This window comes from Athene cunicularia (genome assembly GCF_003259725.1).
Source record: "Athene cunicularia isolate RWA chromosome 3 unlocalized genomic scaffold, athCun1 chr3_part1, whole genome shotgun sequence".
NCBI classification, from domain to species: domain Eukaryota; kingdom Metazoa; phylum Chordata; class Aves; order Strigiformes; family Strigidae; genus Athene; species Athene cunicularia.
In genome coordinates, this window is record NW_020799097.1 from 100,795,942 (window position 1) to 100,819,169 (window position 23,228).

At 38.6% G+C, this 23,228-nt stretch overlaps 1 protein-coding gene across 4 annotated transcripts in view; it reads left to right on the forward strand.

Annotated features, from left to right (window-relative positions):
- Positions 1-23,228, forward strand: part of RPS6KC1 (ribosomal protein S6 kinase C1) — an 87,261-nt gene that overhangs the window by 38,803 nt on the left and 25,230 nt on the right. For all 4 annotated transcript variants that reach the window (XM_026844963.1, XM_026844965.1, XM_026844964.1 and 1 more), the window contains 3 exons: positions 5,406-5,498; positions 15,370-15,417; positions 16,900-17,032. In XM_026844963.1, the coding sequence (XP_026700764.1) occupies positions 5,406-5,498; positions 15,370-15,417; positions 16,900-17,032 (274 nt within the window). The remainder of the gene's footprint in view (positions 1-5,405; positions 5,499-15,369; positions 15,418-16,899; positions 17,033-23,228) is intronic.

A 23,228-nucleotide genomic window follows, 5' to 3' on the forward strand; every position in this document is an offset into this window, starting at 1 on the left:
TGAGAAGAATCACTCCATTAGTACACTAAGGAAGCCCTTCCTAGAAGCATGGCCAAGTGCTGTTACACCTGTTAGCCCAGCATAGTTTGGACCATGTGACTGAAATTGGCTTGAAAGAAAACGATGGACAAATACTGTACCCTAGCAGTACCTGTGCCTGTTTTACAATAGGAGGAGTGCAGCTTGGCTATGGAAGTGTGGTTTAGTGCAGTGAACTTCATGGGCAGTGGGGGTGCTGAGACTGTGATTTAGAGGAAGAGGTCTGACTAGTAAGAAAGCATCAGTATTTAAGATAAAGTGTTCTTGTTCATGACCTGATGTTACAAGGCAGAATTGCTTTGTCACCCATGGTGTAGATAGCTTTGGTGTAGGTAGCTACACCCTGGTGTAGATAGCTTTGTGTTTCCTATTGTGCCCTTACAAGGAACAAGCACAATGATCAGCATCAAAACTAGGCTCACCTGGCCTTCTTAGACATGACATTTTACTACTTTCTCATCCACCAGGCTAAAGAAATGTCCAGTAAGAAAGATAAGCTCAGAAGAGCAGGTTCTGTTATTGTCCTGCACCCTTCAGCCTCTCATATCTCCCAAAAGCTCAGGCTACCAGCCTGTGTGCTGAACCATGTGCAGCAGTCTCAAAAGACTATGCCTGCTAAACACACCCCAAGCCAACCACTTGCCATCTGAATGCCAATTGACGGTAAAGCACGGTGGCTTTTCTCTGGGGACCTAGGGCAGAAGGAAGCAAGCTTTTCTTCTGTGGCCCAAAATGCCAGGCCCTTGCCTCTTCAAAGACCAGATTTCCCTAGAGGCAGAGGCCTGGCATTTCAGAGCTGAGAAGCAAAAATTATCTTTGATGCCATGGAAACCAACAAAGAACAATAGTAGTTTGTTACTTTTCTTGCCTCAACAAAAAGCCAGCAGTGTAGCCCTCAAGGATAGCATCCTTAGCAACCACCCTGCTGCTGGCAAGTCTGAATGGTGAAGAGAGAAGCACAAGAGGAGGTGTTTGGAGAACCCTTGGCACTGTTAAAAAAAGGTTATGGGTAGAGAGCTTAAGGATGGATAGAAGACTTCTTAAGGCTGAAAAGAAGCACAGGGAACTGATGCAACTGTGACTGTCCATGAACTGGGAACTCACTTGACAGGGTCTTGTAAATACTGAGAAAAACCTTGTTGTGACCTTTGGGAGTAGGAGGTGTGGAGACAGGTTCTGGAGGTTGTAAACAGGCATGCAGACCTGGAAAAACAAGCTGCAGCAAATGCTGATGTTCTCTTCCTCCTCTAGCACAGCATAGCAGCATCAAGGGCCTTCTTGACGACAAATGCTCAAGAATACTGTGTAACAGCAACAGGCCATTTTGCAGATTCTCAAGCTGTGTTTTCTCATCTGCCCCTTTACAAGTACCAGCTCTGGGGAGCCACCTCCAAGCCTGAGCCGGGAGCTGCAGCAACAGCCTTAGAATCACACTGGATTGACTGTCATAAAGCTGCAGTCTTACATAGCTGTCAGCTGAGGCCCAGCACAGCTACATGTACAGGCTGTAGGTCCATTTTAACTTTGGTATTTTTATAATGCATACTTTTTGAAATTATTTCTGGTTCTACTTATGCCCAGTTTTTTATGTGCTGAATTGTCTCTCTTTGCACCATTATAAAATCTGTTGTCTTTTAGCATGTCATTTTTTTTTGATTTTCAAAGCATTTTAGTAACAAGAGTTACATGCAAGCCTGATGCTGAAACAGGAGAAGCAGTCTTCAGTCTTTGCTCTTAGTCTCTTTCTATCCTATTCTCATAGGATATCTTACTTCCTAAAATTCTCGTTAAATGTGCATGAAAATTATGTAAGTGTAAAGAAAATACCCTACTGTAGTTCTGTGAGATAGAAATTTAACACAAAATAGGAAATTCAGTCTCAGGGCTTCCAAGATCACATTCTGAGTACCTGTCTGCTGCTGGTTCAAGATGTGCATGATCCAGATGTGTCCCAGCTTTAGGGAAGATGCAGTCCCAAACTGGTGATCACTGGGGACCTTCTGAAGCACACCATAGCTCTGTCTGCATCAGATCCATGCAGAGATGCAACCTTGTTTTCTCATGGTGCAGAGTGAAGAAGGGGCCAGGATGTTCTGCCAGGGCAGGAGAGTTGGAAGCTCTTTCACACCCATGGTGTGGAGCTTCCCACCACAGGCCAGCAAGGCATCTCTGTGCTGCAGTTGAGGGTCTGACCATGCTACAGCAGGATGGTTAGTGGAGTCATCTGCCACAGACCTCTGAATGGTGAGGGGAGTTCACATTTTGATGTGCAGCTCTGCACTGGTGTTGGTGAAAGTGCTCTTTTTTTGTCCTGAGGTTCTGTGGTGATTGCTGTTGAAGGTGGCAGTGTCAGCAGTAGAATAATTTACCATCAAATGGTGTTTGTGTCACTGGGCTAGAGGTATTGCTCTTGCCTTAAATGAGTTTAATATAAGAAGCTCTACCTCTTGCTTGGCTGGTGGTATACTCTTTCTCCCCTTCCTCTTATCACTGCTGGCAGTGATGCCAAAGCTGAGGCAAGAGCTATTGCCTATTTCATTGTGTAGCTTGCAAAGCTAGAGCCTTCAGAAGGCAAGTGGTGGCCACAAGCTGCTGGGTCTTTGCAGAGGCCAGCATCATGATCAGCATCATCCTATTCCACTTGAAATCAGCGTATGCTAGCCAAAAGGTGATGGTGGGAATGGAACCAGTGACACTGATCCCAAGTCAAGATAACTCCGGCTGTGCAGTTCAGTGTAATCTGGAAATAATTTCAAAACATAGGGCCTAGCCATAGGAAAGAAGGTCTTGGGATGCCTGAGCAGCTTGCTGAGCATTTGGACAGGCTGCTGAAGGCCTTCTGCAGGCAGAGGTAATATATATTTATTTTGCCTTTATTTCTAAAGGCAAATGAAGCCTCTGAGTTTTGTTATTCTCTTTCCTGTATTTTTCCGTTCCTCTATTTTTGTTGAGAAAGCTTTTTTTTTTTTAAGTTATTTTTCTTATCACTGGCTAGATGCTGAGTCTGGATTTTACACTATTCAGAGGAGCAGGCAGCTTCATAGAGTGCTTAATTGCTGTAGTTCTGGGAATTGGGTATTGAGAGTTTGCTCCTGGCTTGCTTCACAACAGAATGTGATTCCTCCTCATCACTGGGCTTCACTATTAGACTTTGCAACAGTGAAGCCAAAGTACTGTAAAGAGTAAAAAATATATGAAACTGATAAAAGTGGAGAAGCTACAGGGAGCTGTGGAGATGTGGATGTGATTTTTAATCGTTTTAAGGTAAGAAGTGACTGTAGAATGTGTATATGGAAAACTATACACAGTATTACTGACTGTGCCACCATTGGTCATATTTTAGAGAAGACCCCAAAATGTGTACTGGTTTTTTGGGCTCTTCAGGCATGCTGGGCTCAGAAGTCTGACTCTATAGCATTATTAGACCACTATTAACTTCTGTAGAGATGTATGAACTTAATTCATGGTTGAAATGTTATGCATAAGAGAAAATTTTAGAAGTTTGATTATGGAGGAATGCTTATGAAAAGTAATAGCATGCAGATAGAAGTGGAGATCTTTTATAGTAGTCTAGAGGATTTGGAAATACTCTTTCATTAAATGTATTCCTTAGGATGCTTTTGAAATCTTGTAATGAATAAACTCTGTGTTAGCACAACTCTTTGTTTTGAAAGCAAGTATTTTGTTATTGCAGAAAAATTGCACACTCTTAAAATACAACCCAACAGAAGAACTCCCTTGACCTTCCAAAAGGTTGCTAGAGCATCGAACTTAAATTAGGTTTCAAGAAAAAACTTAATGTAGTCTTTTTTTCTTCTTCATACGAAAACCTTTAGTGATTTGTATAAGTTTTCTCTTAACTGCTGTTGGCAGTCTTGCTTGGCAGTGTTTACATGACAAAATAATTATAAGACCCAGATAGATAAATAATAAACTACTTCTAACAGAACTCAGTAGGTCAACACAAAAGAAAAGAAAATTTTCTCCATGTATTTTTGAACCTTTCTGTTTAATTTTGCAGGCAGTGATAAAATAAAGGTTGATTTTTGGGAAATAATTTGGAAGGAGAGAGGGTATTTGACTGACCACATGAAGGGGAACCAGTTTTGGAGAGGGCTCAGGGGAGGTGTTCTGGACTTTGAGGATAGCACAGTAATGATGTTGGAGGGGAAACACTAGGGAGGAAGCAAAGATCTTTGTTTTTTTTTCTGAGAGTTTCTGATCATAAGGGAAAATTTCTTGTTTTTTTTTCCTGATACTTAAACATTTCATCCAGAGCATAACTGCTTACCAGCAGTTTTCCTTTGTGACATCTTTGTTAAATATTGCCTCAGGATGCTGACAAATTAGATAAACAGCTTTTGCCTCTTAGAAGCCTAAAAATCAAGGAGTTTCACCTTCCTCTTCTTTTACCTTTGTGTAGTAGAAGGGTACTTGGAGAGGCCAGGTTATGCTTTAAAAGAGTTTGGCATTCAACAACTCTGCAAATGAAGTTACCTTATTTGTGAGGAAGAGATCCAGCTCTGGGGTTCTACTAGAAGCTGCATGTTGAATTTTTGGAGGAGGATCTAATGAATTCTCTCAGTTGGCAACTAGAAACTTCTGAAAATGTTTGTTAATGTGCCAGAGGTGTATGTGGTGCTTAAGAGGTTGATCTTTGTCCCAGAAGACTTCCAGCTGAAACACTGTTCCTTCCTTTGACATGCAAGCTTTCAGTTTGCCCTGAGAAACTACAAAACAAGCATGTACAAAAAATCTCTGCATATTAACTACTTGAATAATTAGCACCTGACAATTCTCTTGCTATGGTGTTAATTTATAGATTAATGATACGTGGCTAGCTACCTTTTACTAAGGCAGTTTTAGGAATCCTTTCTGTTGTGCACCTTGTTATTAAAAGGATTTCATAAAACTCACCAGAGACCCCTGTTTATAATTCTGTATTTTATGTTCTTCAGACTTAAAAAGCCTCTAATTTGTTTTCTCCTTCTCCATGATCTCTGAATTATTTTGTATCCAGAATACCTGTAGGGCTTTGATTGATTATTGTGATGGGGTAAGAATTGAGTAATCAATTGCCAGGTTCCATTAAGCATAGAAAGTATAAAAATGAATTATTTTTTCTTTTTAAAATTTCTGTTTTCAATGTTATCTTTATTTTTATTTATTTGCAAGTTGGTTCTTTGTTTTTGTTTTGTTTTTTTTCTTTTTCCCCCACTAAGGACAAACAGAAACTTCTCCTTTCATCTTCACTCTCTCTGATTTATGATAAATTTAGTTTCCTTCGACCTGGCATTTGCTTCAGCAGGCAGTCTTCCTTCAAGTACCACCCTGATTGATGTATAATCTTTGATATCTTCCATTAGCCTCCAGGATCACTAAGTTCAAGGCCCTCTTGGAACCTAAGGAGCCCTGCCGAGGAACTGAAGGCCTTCAGAGTCCTTGGGGTGATTGACAAGGTAATTCTTCAGTATCTCTTCAAGAATTCAGTCATAAATCGACTGCATGCTGACATTTTGTCTTTGAAGCTGTGGATCTTAAGGATATGAAACAAAAGGGGAAAATGACTCAAATGCATCTGCACTTTAAAATAACAAAAGTAGAAGAAAAAAGGCTTTTATCTAAGCAATTCATGTAAGGTCATGCAAAATATATTTGAGCTAAAGGATAAGGTACATGTTTGGTGGCATTCTAAGATGAGGCCTGTTTTTCAAAAATGAAGTCATGGCTACCATACTGGGGTAAGAATGAGTTGGTGTTTTCATTTGTATAATCTGGTGGATACTTGAAATATAGAAGGGTAGAAATTCCTACTATTGAATTGTCACTTGAAATGGGGGCTAGAGACACACATGACTGTTCTGCTTCCCTGAGAATTTGGAATTGAAATCCCCTGCCAAGCAACCAATTCAGCAGTGAAGCCAAGCTTATTTTTGACTCATGTAAATAATGTCTTCCAAAATCCCAGGGTAATACCCTTCTGTAAGCAGTAAAGGACCATACGGATTTTTTGCAAGCCTAATTAAGAGACCAGAAGAATTGCTGCATTGTTTTGATATGTTGATTAGTTATCACCTTACCAAATACTTTTAAGATGATGTATTATTCAGCAATGTGGCGGTGGCTAATGCATACTGTAAAGGCTCATTTCCTTTTTGCTGTGCCAGTTCTCCTGTGCCTTTTGATAGTTCCTTATGTAGTCCCTGGTTTGTGCATGACGTACTGATTCATGGTCAATTTATGCATTTGTATCATGCATCAGAAAACCTGTAGCTGGTCTGTTAAGGTCTGTATTTCTCAGTTTCTTTTACTTGTTGGACTGAACCTAGCTATGGGGACTGATTTTGGTTTTTCTTTGCCTGTTTTGTTGTAATTACGTGCATAAATTGATAACTTGTCCTCAGAGGGCTATATACGTTAGGTATTATGGTGGTTTTTATAGCACACAAGGCTTTCTCAGCTCTGACTTCATATTCATTGTATCTTCTTTCCTCACTTGTAAGTACAGAATTTATGCTGCATTCCACTCTATGTGTATCAGAGAGACAGGTTGGAAAGAGAACCGACCTATTGGATTTGGTAGGCACTAACTAAATTAGTAGCCACTAAATTGATGCAGCAGGCATGGACTTTGTGAATTAGTCTGACAGTGTGAGGCTACAGAAGTGTTGGAAATGAACCTTTTCAGTATCTTCGTTCTTGTGTAAGAATAATGAACAGTGACTGGAGAAGATGCTTGATCAGAATGAAGCTTTTGGAGTCCTTGACGTTATCAGATCTCCTAGATCTCTCTGAGCACAGCTCTAGTAAGGCTTCCAAGTGAGAGCTGAATGTGTGCAGATCTTTGAAACAGAGTTGGGAAGAATCAGGGTTCTGGTGATGACAGAAATACAAGATCTTAGTGTTGGAGATGTAGGTTTCTAAAAATAGAGGTGTAATCTAATTATAAAGGTGTCTTTTGTCCTGCCAATGTTGTGGACTCCGAGGTGCTGCAGATTGGGCAGCAAAGCTCTTGTTATAGTTACCAGAGGTACCAGATTGAAAACAGGCTAATATCTAAATATTTTAGCTACTGTTATCACCAACCCAAAATGATCAATTATTTTATCAGTTCATGTACTTAAAGTGGAAAACTTCTTTTTGGCACAGCAAAGATTTTCGCTTTCAAAATTTGCCTAATTAAAAATCAGGGTTGCAGATTCTGTGCTGAGTTTCTGCCCTAGGCAAATCTTTCTTTTGAAGCTACAACTGGCCCCTAAAGAAATGTCTTTGTTATGGTGCTGCTGGATACCTTCACAATGCTGTTTCAAACCCAATTTCTTATTCTTTAGAACCCTCTGTTATTTAGATTCATTCGATTTAAAGATTCATCTTGCAAGCAGAGTGTATTAAGTAATAACTATGCCTCTATAACCTACGACTGTCTTATATGTCTTCTCTATCCCCTCCCCTGGTCCCCCATCAAGCCACATTGTCTGTACTGGCACTAGTGTGACTGTGATCGGTTCTTCTGCAGATGTCTGTGCATTTGAGCTTGTTGTTCAATACACTGTTAAATTTTATTATACAGTCTGAAACCTTTTAAAATAAAGCATTCTCATCGGGGCCTTGCTAAACTGTTTTGGGAGTTTCTGAAGAGGATTCAAGAAGTAGTTAACTTCTTTTCTGAAGAACTAGAAGCAACTCTGTTGATCTTGAGTATAGGTTATTTTTTGTGGCCTTGTGCTATTGTGAGAAGTCATAACTGGTAGTACATTTTGATGAATTGACCTTAGAAATATGCAGAAGAACTAAATCAGTATTATTAATTATTTAGAAATTGTGATTATTACTTGTCTACTTGGTGAGTGAAAGTGCCAAAAAGCAGAAGTATATAGAATATATGTAGAATTTGCATGAATAATCTTCAGACCCATAGTTGAATTCAAACAGGTTGTGGTTAGTTTTAATGGAATTTAATCAGAGGATAGGAGAAATGAGCTCTTTTTATGGCAATGTGCTGTGCACAAGTAACCGGACATAGGTAACTATGTCCTGTTAGTGTTTGTTAGAAACTGAAATATTTGCCACTTTATTTTGAGGTGAGGTTAAAGACTGTTGCAGTTGTGAAATTGAGTTGATCGTAGCAGACGTTTTCTCTCACTCGGCTCTGAGGTGCACATTGCCAAGTGTCTTTAGATCATTATATGAATTCGACTGAGTGACTGTGTGTACATAAGAGGTGTGGGGAAAAGGGAGCTGTAATAAACAGCACGATCGAGTACAGACATTCATTCTTTTTTCATTATGATGCTCAGAGAAACTAGCTGAAAAAATGTTATAATAAATTCAGTCAACTAGCAAGTTTTGCTCATCCAAACATGGCATAGTAGAAAATAAGTGGCAAAAATGGTTAAAAATCTGAAACTGAGTAATAATAGTAACTATTAATGCAAATAAAGAAACTTTTAAAAGCTCATTTTATGTTTTGATAACCCTCTATTTTAAGTGACTTGCCAAGTCCTACAAAATCAAATCAACTACAGAGTCATTGTCAAAACTGATTTCTTGGCTCGCTACCTTCCTTTCCCTACTGCTAAGGGATTATTCCTAAACCACAGTCAGGTTTCAAGCCCTGAGTAACAAAGCTTGCTCAACTTTAAAATGCAGTCTCTCTCCCAGCTAGAAAGAGTCCTGTGTCCCTTCTTCCCTGCCCTCAAACACCTGCCACTTGTTTTCCTGAATTCTTTCCATTTATACAAGTCTGAATATCTCTGAGTGTTTTGTTGTTATAACCCTTATTCTCTCTCTAGCTTCTTTCACTAAAATGTCTTTTGACTTTAGTGAATGTTTTGTTTCATCTGACATAAGACAGTCCTAAGATTGGGTAAAGTAATGCAGATTTTGTCCTTCCCTTTATAAAATAGAAATATCAAATATTGCAGTGTAGACTGAACTATATGTATCTTCTGGCCTCCAGAAAAAAAGAATTTTTAGAGATTTATTATTTTTTTTTTAACCAAAATTATTTGTATTCCTAGCTATTACTAAGTTGCTTAGTACATAATTGGGGCCAGGCAATTCCTCTGTGATGCTGAGTGACATTTCATACTGTAAACCATATTCTCTAGCAAAACCTGCCAGATATATTTTCTAAGTCAATATTTCACCATTTGTCATGTATTGGTTTTTAGTTTGCTCTAAGAAAGTGGACTTTCCTCTCTGTTACTATCTAAAAGTATTTAAAAATTCTAATCTGAATATATGCTGCTTGCTTAGCATTTACATGATTTAAAGCTGCACCGTTTGTCTTTTAAGTACACTATTATTGCAAATCATAGAATATATGAGCTGTAAGTTCCTTAGAATAATAGTTTGAAAGGAGGAATAATTGCAAACTGAAGATAATTCATATTGCACAGGTACAAGGATAAGCAATAATCACATTTTTTGTACATGTTAGCCAAATGTAATCTCTTTGTATAACGACAGAGGGAGATGAGCGAGAGTCTGGGTGGTGTAATCTGAAAAACGACAAGAATTAAATCTATGTTAAGTAGATCTTCTAATCCTGGTAGCCTTGACAGCCGGCACAGCCGAGGAGAGCGGGGTGAATTGCACTTCTGCTTCTGCCTCATCACCACAACTGTGCCCTGAGTGCGGCATCCAGCTGTGCACCAGCCCCTGCTAAGATTTTCTTGCAGTCCCATATTAGGATTAGGTGACCAATTTGTCTCTTTTCCAGTTGTCCATCACTACCTGTAGTGGGGTTTTCCATCAGGTGAGATAAAAGCAAGGAGAAAAATCCTAGGTGATCATCTGATACATCTTCAAGTTTGTAGGACTTTTGCTAGAGAATCTATTCTATGATAAGAGCGTGTTTGTTTAAGAGATAATGACCATAATTAATAGATGGCCCATTGGTGATGTTATTACATGATGTGTTTTCAGTGTAGAACAGCAATTTAGTAACAGAATGAAGCCGGGTTTAAAATAATCCCTTAGGTCTGATGTATCTTCAAAACCTTTCCTGTATCTGGTACTGTTGTAAGAGATTCCAGTCCATTTTCTTTGATCAGGCACGAACTATTTTTCAACCTGTGTTAATAAGCTTAAAGCCACATTTTTGTACGCAAACATGTTTTGAGGTGTTTATTTTAATCAGTGTTAAAACCTGCTCAAATAAATAAAAAGCACAGGTATGCTCTGTGCCACCTCCTGGAAGTGTGGAGACTGGAAAAAAATCAGTATTGGATGCTGAGCTGGGGGAAAGGGGGAGGAAAAAACCCAGAAAAGAAAGGGGGATTGGGAAAGCAAATGTCTACAGTGTGATAGAGGACTGCATTTATGTTAAAGCAACCTGCAGGAGAGCAGTGCATTTAGAGCAGTCCTTAGTTCTTCCAGTGTTGTCCCCCATGACCTTGGTTGGGTGCTCAGTAGGGTGGCTCATGGTTCACCCCGCTCTTTTTTCCTGGTGACTTCCCTGTTGCCTGCCTCTGGGTTTGTGATTCCCCTTATGCTGACTTCTGCAGTATTCCTTCAGTCTCTTATCTCAGGGCTTTGATGCATATGTTCTGAAGGTGGCCACCGTGACTTTGGGTGGCAGCAGATGGTAAACCTTCAGGCTGCCACCGGCTATACTGGTGTTAAGTTGGAAACTTAACGTTTGATGAAGAATCAGTAGTGCATATGAAAGAGCTTTTACTGCAGAAATAGCTTTTAATTAAAAAAAATTAGCATACTGAAACATTTGCTAATTTCTGTGCATGTAAAGGATCCTAAAATTAACTGTTTTCTTAAAGCTAGACTATGGTTATTTACCAGGCAGGTTTTATTTTATTTTTCTGCAATTAATTGCACCTACTATATTGAATTGAATTTAATTTATTTTCCGCTAAGCTGTTGGATACCCTGTAAATCAAATCTAAGAAGCTAATTTTTTTAAGTAGCTGCTGTCAGCATCAGAATTAACCCTTGACTTAAGGGAAAAAAAAAAAAATCACAAGTAGAAAATCCTATTTAGCATCACGGAGGGATATTGCTATCTGCCACTTTAGTGAGATGCTTCCATGCAGCGCTACTGTGTTCAGTTGTTTTTTGGGAAGTGCCTGAGAGCTCAAGTGCTTGTACAAAATAGGGATGTCTGCTGCTGAAGACACTTATTTACATTGTATGTTTATTTGTGGCAATTTCTATTTGACTGTTAGTGTTCTTGGCCACGCTGAGGTTGTCATCAGTGCAGAAAAATAGGAAAAGAACGAGTAAGCAACAGTGCCGTAAAAGCCAGCGTGATATGTAGACCTTGACTCTGTTCGTACATTAGTATTACAAATAGGATTTTGCCTTGTCTCCTTTTGTGTCACAGTCTAGTTGCTCAGTGCCCAGGAATGCCCTGCTGTGCATTCTTCTCCCTCCCCTCTGAGATAGGATGCTGAATGTTAGAGCCGACAGCTCGTTGTTAGGAGATATTAAATATTACAAGTTACACAGTAGTCATCATCAGTGAAACAGGTTCTATCAGCTTATGCAAGCTAGGAGCAGCCTAGTCTAATGCGAGCATCTTTGTGTGATCTGCTCTGGAGAAGAACAGTTATGCCATAAGGAATGCTATGTGGATTCCTGTTTTGTCCCACAGTGCCATTAGAGTGGAGGTTTGTCACTTTGCTTTTTAAAAAGAAATCTTAGAGAATTACTGAAATACTCCCTTTTGCAATGGGAGAGAAGTGTGAAAGAATGCAAACAGGAGAGACTTGTTGGGATAGCACTACTGTCTAGAAATTGGCTGTAAAGCATGAGGTGAGTAAGTTGGCATTTGGGTCAGTGGCGGTCTTACTGTTACGCACTCTGCAGCAGCCTGGTAACGCTTCCAAGAGCTGCTCCCCTTTCTCTGCTCTGGATGTGTGATAAATAGTCAAGCAGATATACTTGTGACCACCTCTCTCCTGGCCTTATCCCTTCCTGAAATGTCAGTTCTCTGATACAGATTTATTCATTCATATAGTCCTTTAATTATTTGGGTGAATCTGGTTAAACCACCTTTTTGTAATATGCATGCAGGCTGCCTCCTCTTGCAACAGGTTTTTGGTTTGGTGGGCCCATGTAAAGTCCACAGTCCACCAGGGCCAAATGAAGCATCACTAGGTGAATTTATAAAGCACTTTTATGGCTCTTCCTGGGCTTCTTCGAGTCCCTTTTGAGGTAAACAGTCTTGCAGAAAGGTCAGTATTGAATCAGCAAAGAAATAATTTTCCATAAAATGTAGTGGAGTTGTAGATGACCATCACTGGGGGAAGGTATGATGCTTGATGGGAAGGAAAAAGAAAGAAACTGGTTAGTAAGACTGGTTAGTCCATCTAGGTAGTTAACCTCAAAGGCACAGAAATATTATTTCTTGTTATTACAGTTATAAAACTGTAGCTGCTACTTTCACTTTGATGTTGTAATGTAACAACAGATGAAGCTAGCCCTAAAGGGACCCGTTGTCTGCTTTATTTGTGTTAGTGGTAGCCATTCTATATGTTGTCATGTAGGGTGAGGGCTCAGTAATCTGTTCTGTTACACCATATGCTAATACAGTGCTGATAAGCAAGTGTGAAAAATGAAAGGGAGGAATACATTAATTGTATTTGTGCAATAAGGTATGCTATCAAAGGTAATTATTTCATGACAGTTTTAGTTATAGCAGTTGTTTTATCATGGAATAAAAGATGGCTTTAGGAGCCTTTTATTGGAAAGACAATTGTATCAAATTAGTACCAAATTAGATTTTTGTCTTTATAAAGGTGAGCAAACCCATGAGCAGTTTTTAAATTGGTGTCTTCTACTCTACAAATGAACAAATCCTGTTTGAGGGTTAAAGAAGCTATTATTCTGTCCTTTATGCTGACAGCTTCATTACTGATTGGCCTACTGTCGGTATTAAAAAAATGTTTGGCTCCTTATGATCTTTGTGCATGCAACTATAATATTAATACAGACCACGGAACTGTTCATTAAGAAATGACTTTAAATGAGGTTGATGCTTGTAAATCTGGAGAGATACAGATGTTAAATGCTGCCATTCCTTTTCATATACAGCCGTATGGCTAATAATTTCCAAGTGGCTAAAGCTCTTGTTAGCAAGAGTGCTGGTGTGTTAAGAATGGCCCTATAAATAACTTTAAGAACTGAAGTTGAAGGTGCTTCTTTTAAAGACTATTGTTAACTAAACATTATTGCCAAACAGATGGAAAGCATTCACCAGCCTGATGTTTTTAGGTCTAATTATATTATCGCCAGTCCTGTACGGCTCAGTTGAAGAGGTGTATCCAGAGGCCAATTTATAATCATTTAGCCAACACCTGTTTGGGAGATATTGACAGTCAAAGGGCACATTTAAAAAAAAAATCACATATGTTCTCCTATTTATTGCCTCAATGTGAACAGTGTTTAGTTACAAACAAACTTGGGAGAAGGAGGAAAGTGACTGTAAACACATAGTTGTTTCTGAACCGTGTTTATCTTCTTTTGGCACCTCTTGTAAAGTGGCTCTTATTTTTCTCTTGCTCTTCCAGTTTTCTTTATTGTTTGGCTGTTGGTTGGTTTTTGGTTTGGCTGTTGGTTTTTTTTTTTCTTTTTTAAATTTTACACCTTTTGGTTAAGCAAGGAAAACAAAACCAGTTTTACAGTTGTTACTTATTCAGCTGGTTTCCACTGCTTCTGGAAGCCCCAGGTAAGAGGCCTAAGAAGTAATTCAGCAAACTCAGTGGCCTTAAGACATTTGCCCTTCCTTATTGTGCCCTTGACATGGAAACTGTGTGTCATTCCTTTGTCAAAAAATGTCAGTAAGACCAAATTCGGTTGAAATTTTTTTTTTGCAAGAAGAAATAAAACAGCTTTTAAAATTGGGTGTAACCCTAGTAAAAGAGGGGGTTGTTGAGATGGAGAGGTGTCTGTCACTTTTTCTTTTGGTGAAATTTGGTGAGAGAGAAATGATTAGAAAAAAACCTCCAATTCTCCTCCTCTTGCTTGAGATGCTCAGGGGTGTGATGGGGAGATATGAGGGGCAGTGTTTTGAATGTGGCTATCCCAAAGAGCAGAGGTTGCTTTGCTCTACCCGCTGCATGGGGAAGGCTGGCAAAACCCTTCCCTGAGACCTCTCCTCCTGGCTCAGCCGCCTGGGCCTTTTGCACGTCTCTGCCTTGCCTGAATGTGGGCATTGCTTGGGATGGCTGTTTCTGCAGTTTCCTTGGAGAAAATCAGCATGTCAGCCTGGTAGGCTTCACCCTTTCAGAGATAGCAGGGCATGACTGCATTGCTACCCCACACAGCTGGGAGATAAGGGAGACTGTGTGCTGTGTCATCCTTCTCCTGTCACCTGATGAATCCTGACATGTCATTCCTCTGCAAGAAGAATTTTTGGTGTGACGTGACTTGGTCTTGACTGCATCTTGTCTGTTGACTTGGAGTTGCTTCATCTTACTTATTGAAGTTTGGTAACCTCAGTGCTGCCATTTGCAGCCTAAATATTTTGGTATAACTGTATGTGAATATTTATACTGGAAGTTTACAATGTCTGTTGTAAATAAACAGTGAGTGTACACTCTTGTTCTTGTTCCTAGAGGAGGTTTCAGCTTGTGCTGCTTGTGTAGCTGTCTTGCAGCTGGTGCTTTTCAAGTACATCTTTGTTCTTAGAGTTTGAAAACAATTCCTGATCAGGGTGATCTGAAGATGGACATGTGTAGTGTTCCAGCTCCCTAAAGATTCAGTTTCCCAAATATATATACACATACATATTTTTGATTATTTTGCTTTCAACGCATAAATAAATTGAGCTTGCTAAGAGGATAGTTGTTATTTACTACAACTCCCATTGCTGTGCTGTGTTTAAAGTGCTTTCAGTACAGGTGATGTACTTCTAACAGAGATGCTCTCTGCAGCTGTAGATGTTCTCTGCAGTGAACCCATCCACTCTTCCTAAATAAATCCTCCTTTTTTTGTTGTTACCTTAATAACTAGTTTATAATAGTATTCTTTTTGTTTTATTGTGTTGTTACCATTGCATTTCTGTAAATTGGGTTCTGCTAGATTACTGCTGTAATTATGAAGTACTGGTTATTTCTGTTATGAAGTTAGGATTCATTCTGTTAAGTTAGATTGGGAACCAGATGACATTCTGGTAGTTCTGTAGAGATCTATATCCTCAATCATATTTCTTTCCTAAGACTGGTTATCAAATGTATGCTACAGGGCTTTAATTTTTTTCACTTATATCACTTCCTTTGTAAAAATATTCAACATTAGATTTAAGAACTATGTTTTGTTTACTTACTCATGTGAATCTTAATATTTCTCTGAATACTTTTTGCTTAGGTTTTGCTTGTAATGGACACTAGAACACAGCAGACTTTTATACTGAAGGTGAGTAAAGTCTTTTATTGCTCCTTCTATTACATGCACTGGAATTCTTTTTGTTAGTATTCAGTTGCTTTCCTTTCCTTTCTCTCTTAACGGCTCTAGTGCTCAGATGTGCTGGTTTATGCGCTTGAGTTGCAACCAGATATTGAGGCCAACACCTTAGCAGGCTTTGGTAAAGAATCACAGTTTCATTGTGCTTCTTAAAACATCTAGAGCCCTGGTGGCTCAGGACATGTGCAGACTGCTGAAGAGGTGAAAAGTCTCCTTAGCCCAAGTACATTCACAACATTCTGTGTTTGGTCTTCCCTTAGCTGAAGAATATGATATCGGCCAAAGTGGATTCTGGATAAAATGGATGACTGGTCTTATTCAAAATTGCTTTCCTATGTTTTACATCAGTAGACTGTAAAAACTGAGTTTAATGTTACTAAACGATTGAATTAATAAATACTTAATTGGTCAGAATAAAAATTTTCACATTACTCTTCTGTGTTTCAGAAAGTGCTCAGATCAAGATCCCAGTATGCTCAGAGCATCTGTGATGCTGAGAGTTAGTTTAGTATGAGTATTGTTATTGTGGCCATTATTTCAGACTCCCCTTAATATGAATTGTACAGCTGATGAGAGAAAGGGCTGAAAAACTGTCCCAAACATGGAGCTCTAATAAGTTGTTAACATTTCGTAAGTTCACTTCAGGTCTGGCTTACAAGACTGCCTTAACTTTGTGGATCTGGCCTTTGAAATTGTTTAAGTATGCGCAGGGTACAGAAAACCTGTTTGTTCCTCAGAAAGGATTATTTGTGAGTATTGTGTATTAGAACCTCACGTTATCTACTAGCAGATAGGGTAACATTGAATTTCCCATTTAAATGCTTATGTTTATCAATTTTGTAATAGGTCACACTATTGACATTTTTTTTTTTTCTCTTTCTCTCTCCCCTCCCTTTCTCCCTCCCACATCAATTTTTTCACTTCTGGCAACTTCATCTCTGTGCTACCTCCCAAAAATCATTACCTCTCAAGGAGACTAATCCTTTCCTTTCCTTTTTGTTGTGGTGTTTGTTGTCTTTAGTGAAGTACAATGGAAACGTGAGGATTACCTATAAGGCTAAGGCATTCTTTTGTCTTTAGAACTTGAATTTTTTTAATAGTGTCTTTTGGTCACACACAAAAATAAAATTTTAAAAAAAGGTCACAGGGAAATAACTGAGTGTCATCCTGATGACTTAGTTTGAGAGAGATTCTAATAAAAACATTGACCCATGTAATTGATTTTAATGGCAGCTTTGTGCCATCTTCTGTTCTCTGGAAATGCGCCAGATGCCATCAGCACAGCCTCGGGGGACCGAGGGGCATAGAGCAGCAGATGAGTGGTTTCTCTGAAGCCCAGAGTAACTCGGATAGATTAGTTTGGTTGATAAACACAGAGCACAGCAGGCTCCAAAGGCAACTGAGGGTACAACTGACCTTTTTGTTCTCTGTCAGGGTCTAAGGAAAAGTAGTGAGTACAGCAGGAGCAGAACGACCATCATCCCCCGCTGTGTGCCCAACATGGTGTGTCTGCACAAGTACATCATCTCCGAGGAGTCTGTCTTTCTCGTGTTACAGCATGCAGAAGGTTCGTCTCTTGTTTAAGTATATTGTTGAAAAGAGTCAAAGGTTTAAGTTTTAATCAATGGTACATTTCATTGTCAAATGAATCTCTCATACATCTAATTAAAATATTTTTAGTGTGCCTAATAGATGCCATGTAAGACACCCCACTCCCATCCTCTGTCCCTCTCCTTTTTTCCCCCCTCGTTCTGCAGTGGATCTGATTCCTGTTTGAAATGGCCGCAAATCCTGATGGGTTACTGGAATTGTAGCAATATTGAAAGCTTCCAACTGTTTATTTTCTATAGGAGAGTGAGTGCTTTGACTGCAACAACATTCTGTGGTATTTACAGTAATATCTAAGAGATAGTCTTTGGCTACTTTTGTAACTTTGGCTAATAAGTCTTTTTAGCATCTTGCAGTTAAAATGACAAATATTTACACAAGAATTTAATAACTTTCTGCTAAAAACCATGAACGTTTGCCTATTGGTTAATATTGCATAGTTATTCTGATCTGGATTTTTAAGAAAATAGCTAGTGGCATAACACAGGAGTTCAAAGCAGAACCACAGAGTTGTGCCTTCAAACTATTTATAAAATTCCTGTTAAATGTACAGGGAACAGGTGGCACAAAATAATTACATTTTGATTTTTTTCGTCTAACACCTGGATTTAAATATTCCCTAAATGTAATTACCCATATTTGTTTAGAATTAGTGCAGAATATAAATTTTGGGATTGCTACTAGTTCTCTTTTTAGGAAATGTTAATCAGAATGGAAGATACGAAGAAACTAAGCTAACTGATAGGGTAATTTTATTACATTATTATTTTTTTTCCCCAATAACTTAGTTTTTGGCTATTTCATGAACAGTTTGTCACAAGGCCAGTTAAAGTTAACTTTACAACATGAATGACTGTTTTTGCTATGTGTGACTTAATTTTGCCATGAGCAGTGATGCATGAAGAAAAGCCTCACGTTACGGTACTGCCTGATGGTGATCTCAAGGGTTTACAGTGCTGTTCTGTACAATACTACTTTTCTTGAGGTGCGTGTAATTCAGCAGAGTAACTTGGAGATGCTAATCTCCACATAAGATGGTATGTTTTGTTTGGAGAAATAATATATGTAAAAAACCCAAAACCAAACAAACCCCAAACCAAACAAAAACCCCACCCTTATTGAATACCAACTGCCCTTAAGGACATAATCAAAGGATTAGAGATGGGATAAAGAAATAATTTCAAAAAACATGTTCCTAATACTTCTGCAATTTCTGAAGACCTACTGGTTTGCTCTTCTTTTCAGGAAGAACTTTCCTACTCAAGACAGATGGAAAACTGGGTGAAGTAGTAGTGGAATCTGGGGGGAGTAGTGGTCAGATAGAGAACACAAAAATTTGAAGGAATGCATAATGTGACCAGTTAACACAGATGATCTCCTGGAAGTGATAATTTTATTGTGACAATACTGAGAAAAATGGATATTGCATGATCAGAGCTCTTTCATTTAAGAACAGAAACATAAGCTTAAGATTTCAAATGTATGGGATGCTGTCCTTAAAAAGGAATGAGTGTCTCCTGGTCTTTTTTGACACGCTCACAAATGCAGTGAAATGTGCTTGGCCTGGATGTCTTGCTCTTACCAACTGGCTGTGTCATGTTTTGAGCTCTAATGGGGAAGGACTTAATTTACTGAGTGCCTTCTAAATCAGGTTTGTGCAACACACAGCCTTGCACCCCACGCCATTTGTTTGATCTGCCAGCAGCGAAGGAAGCTACAGCTCATTTTGCCTTTCTCCCAACTGTGGGTCAAAGCTGTGCAAATATGAGACTTGTGGTAGGGAGATGGGTTATTCTGAGGTGGAGTTGGGAGAGGAGTTGCTGACAAGATTATGAATGCTTTCTACAGGGAGAGTTCTGAAGGGGAACAAGGGGTAGGGAGCGTGGGAAGAACTGGGGAGCATTGCAGAGAGGATGGAGGACTGGCAGACTGCTGGGGAGGAAGAGTAGAGCTGTGGGGACCAGGAGGGATTTTAATGTGGGTAAGGGCTGTTGGTAATCCATGATACATGTGTTCACTTGAGTCGGACACTTGTGGGCCTAAGTTATAAACTGCAAAGGATTTTCCCTCATTTTCTGATAAAGCAGCAAGTAGTTCAGAAATGGATTCACCTCTATCCTTGTTTGCAAACCATTAAAAAATGATGGGCTATAGGGACTTTTCCCTGATTATCAGGCAATTAGTGAGGTTAATTTCTTTAAGGATAGTCCCCAGCTTTCATTAACTTACTGTCTGGGCTCAGAACAGACAGAGAGAGAGGAAATGAAGTAATATATTCAGTTCTGAAGAGGGATAGCTGGGGTACAAAGTGATGAGTGAATTGCCCGAGAAAGCATATAAAAAGTCTACTGCAGGCATAGGGCCTGATCCCAAATCCCTAACTGGGGCAATAATTTTGTGTTGCTTCTAGAACTGTTCACCTCATGACTGTGCACTTCATGCTGTCCCAGGAGACTGATGCTGGAAAGTGAATCAGGAGAAAGGCTTCATTTTCTAGTTCTGCATAAATAAAGCATGAATAAAATTGGGCTAAAGTTATGCTGTACTATATTCAGGGACTAGTCTGGCTCACCCTATTGATGATGTTCTCCATCACATCAGTCTTATGTTAGTAGCACTTATCCTTTAAATTATAAGGATAATGGTATCAGAAATCCCTATAGATGAAGCTATCTTAAAATTTCATCCATCTTAGACCAAACATGAATAGAGAAGGTGCTTGTAGTTAATTTTGGGAAATGATAAAAATTTCTAGGACAGTACTTTTTAAGTGATAGTCTCTGAAATTTTATTCCATGACTTTATGAATGCTCTTAACATTCATACTCGAAGTACTTCTATTCCAGTAGGAAAGAAGATTCTGCCAGTCAAATTTATAAGTGGTGGTTATCTATTGTGTTAGGTATGTTAGCTACACCATCTGGAAGTTCAAGGAGAAAATATTAATGGCCAGTGGTTTGAATTATAGCAAATTCAGCAGAGTTTTAATGTTATGTACATTATGTATTTGCTAAGCAGCTTAGTATTTCCTGTTTCTAGTAAATTTTAAGTGTATTTTTAAGTAGAGCACTATAGGGTTTTGTATGGAATTCTGCAAGCTTGACCGCAGACTCTTACTCAATATGAAGGCTTTTTTGTTTGATCTCTTTTTTTTTTTTTTTTTTTTTTTTTTTTTTCCCAATCATATTGCCATTACATGCTCAGAATTGATGAGTGAGCTCTTGGGTTCTCTTACAGGCTTTTCTCATGGCCATAGTTGAGGCTTCAAGGGTGTCTCAGAAACACGAAAGTCCATAAAGTTATCTTGTAGCTTTGTTGGGAAGCTCTTGGCAAATTCTAGTGTGGTAGAGAGCCAATCTGATGTTAATAAGGCCTCGCTTCTTCTTGGCACTACCAACTCCAGAAATTTTAGAAACAGATGCTTCAAAAATAGGCTGGGGGGCTTCCATGGGACATCAAAGTTTAAGTGGCTGTTAGAAGCTGTCAAATCTCTTTAAGCATAAACAAGCTGGAGTTCCTATCAATCTGGAGAGCACTCAAGAAACTTCAAGCTGAAGAGGCTTGCTGCACACAGGAGTTGATAGACAACAACAGGATAGTATTCTGGCTTCCAAAGCTAGAGATTTGTTGTTAGGAAAGGAGATAGTGCTAGCTGTAAATATTCAACAGCAATTGGAAAATGTAGGAAAGGTGATATGGGCCTTGGCAAATGACTTTTTTAGGAGGCTGCTTTGAAATAATAGCTTTTGCTCAAAGTGTGTCAGGAAGTGGGAGCTTTGCCTAAACTAGCAAACTTTGTAGCAGAGATTCAGGAGCAGAAGTGGAAGCAGCCATGCATGTAACTGGTGTTTTTAACTACTGTCATGTTAGAGATTTAGGTTGCAGATTAGCTTACAATTCATGTGTATGCTGCAACCTCACTGTGGCTGCCATTGGGATGCTGTGAAACATTGTTGTATCATGGTAGTAGTACCTATGTGTCTGGTTCTCTTTTGTCCTAGAAAATGTGCAAGCATAATTTTATGTAGTTGTATATTAACATGATGATGTTTACGAGTAGACATGTTTTTATTGAAAAGGAGAACAGTAATTCTAAGAAAACAACAAGGTTGTTCTTTTTCCAACAAGGAAGAAATATTAATTTGCATGAGGTGCATGACTTATGATTGGTACTTCTGGCCATAAACAAATTCTGATGCAGAGTGTTGTGCCTGGTTTTGGAGAGTAATTCAAGCAGACGTATTTCAGTACTCTGTTTTTCTTCCCTATCTGATCACAATTATTTGGAAGCCCAGATTGTTCACTTTGACTTTCTTAGGGATTTCCTAAATACAGTGACAGCTCCATTCTTAGCTGCATTCCAGTTTTACAGGAGTTGGAGTATATCATCCTTCAGAGTAAACTCATGGGCCAAATCAGCAAAAGCCATTGATTTTTTTTTTTTTTTTTTTTTTTTTGAATATGTTTCCTTAGTCATCCAGTCTTTCGGGATGTGAAGCTGAAATGGTAAGCATCTGAGCACCGGCTAAGGAAAAATCCAACAGGTCATGAATTTTTCTTGTCAGATAGAACAAAAACATGTTTAGGAGACTAAATTTGCTGATTTGTTAGGTTTCATTTTATCCTGTGGTACATATTATATAGTCTCTGTATCTTCTCTTTGATGTTCCTCTGTCAAGTGCTATTAATAACAAAAAACTGCAAAAATGTTTGAAAGAATATAAAGATATGCAACTAACAAGATTCCTGTCCAGCTTCATCACCTGATCACTTTGTGCTGAAATTTCCTGTTGATTATTTTGGACAATCACTTTTTAGATTCCTTGTCTAGAACCAGAGGTATAACCTCCAGAGTGCTGGAAATGTGGTTAAGTAAGGCAATTCTATTAAGTAATTTTACATTTAATAGAATACAGAGCTTGGTGATTTTCATGTCCTAACAAAACCAGAAAGAATAAGCCAGACTGGTTGTAGAGGCAGTTCTTGGTAGAAGAAAATAATCTTAATAATTAGTTGTGTTAATAGTGTACTTCTGAAATTGTATTAAACACTAATAAACCTTAGCTTTAAAAAGTAGCTTTTATAGTTATTTAGTATGTTACTCTATTTGACAATGACTGAAGCTTACTTGTTTGGATTGATTTCTGTAATTTTAGTTTTTATAGATTCCTGATACTATATTAGCATGGCTTGCTAATGGGTTTTCTTGATCTTACACAACACATGGTGAGAGGGGAAAAGATTATTAGTATGTCATTCATAAAGGCATAATTATATACCCAGATACAAATATCACTCTTGTTTGACCCTGGATTGGACGTTTTCAGAAAGGAATAAAATTGTTGTTTTTCACTATAGAACACAATTATTGAATAGCATTTATTTACGTATTTCCACTTGACCAGGAGGCCAGTCTTGAAATATTTGTGTGTAAACATATTTGGACATAATATTTTTTTTTTTAAATTTACTTGCATTTAACTCTAAATTGGAGTTGCAGTAAGTAGTCATTTCCACTGTGATTCCTAAGTCCAACTGATTATTAATGAACACCTTTTTTTAAAAAGGTAAGATAATTTGCAAATTTGTATTTATGATATAGACATTTACAAACAGAAAATGAGTTATTGTTGCAGATCTGGCTGTTTTCACAGGTGGACAGTGGTGAATTCCTGAAAACTGTAAGGATAAAGAGATTTTGTCTTTTGCAAATTTTAGGTTTGCTGAAGGCATTTGAAATTGAATATTTTTTTAAAACATAACCTAATCCTCTTTACTCTTTCAGTGATTTTTCTGTGGGGTTTGAAGGATTGATCTCAGCACATCTGTTTTCCTTCCTTAATCCTTCTTGGGTCTCCTTCTTTCTTAAGCTACACTAACACTTTGAGTAGATGTCAAAATCTAGTGGAGGCTGCATGAAATCTTGCATGAAGTATGGTGAAGGGAGAAGGCGACAAGAGTTGTCCTGAGAGCAGCTTGACCTGTCTATAGGTGATAAGCTATGTTGTGTGAGAGTAATTCTTGCACTTTTCATACTGCTGGTATGAAAAGTGCAAGAAGGGGCAGCCCAGCCCCTTCTTACCTTAATATAAGGGTGCAAAACATTTAGGTCAGTGAGAGCAGTTCAGATGTCAGATGTAAAAGCACACCTGGTG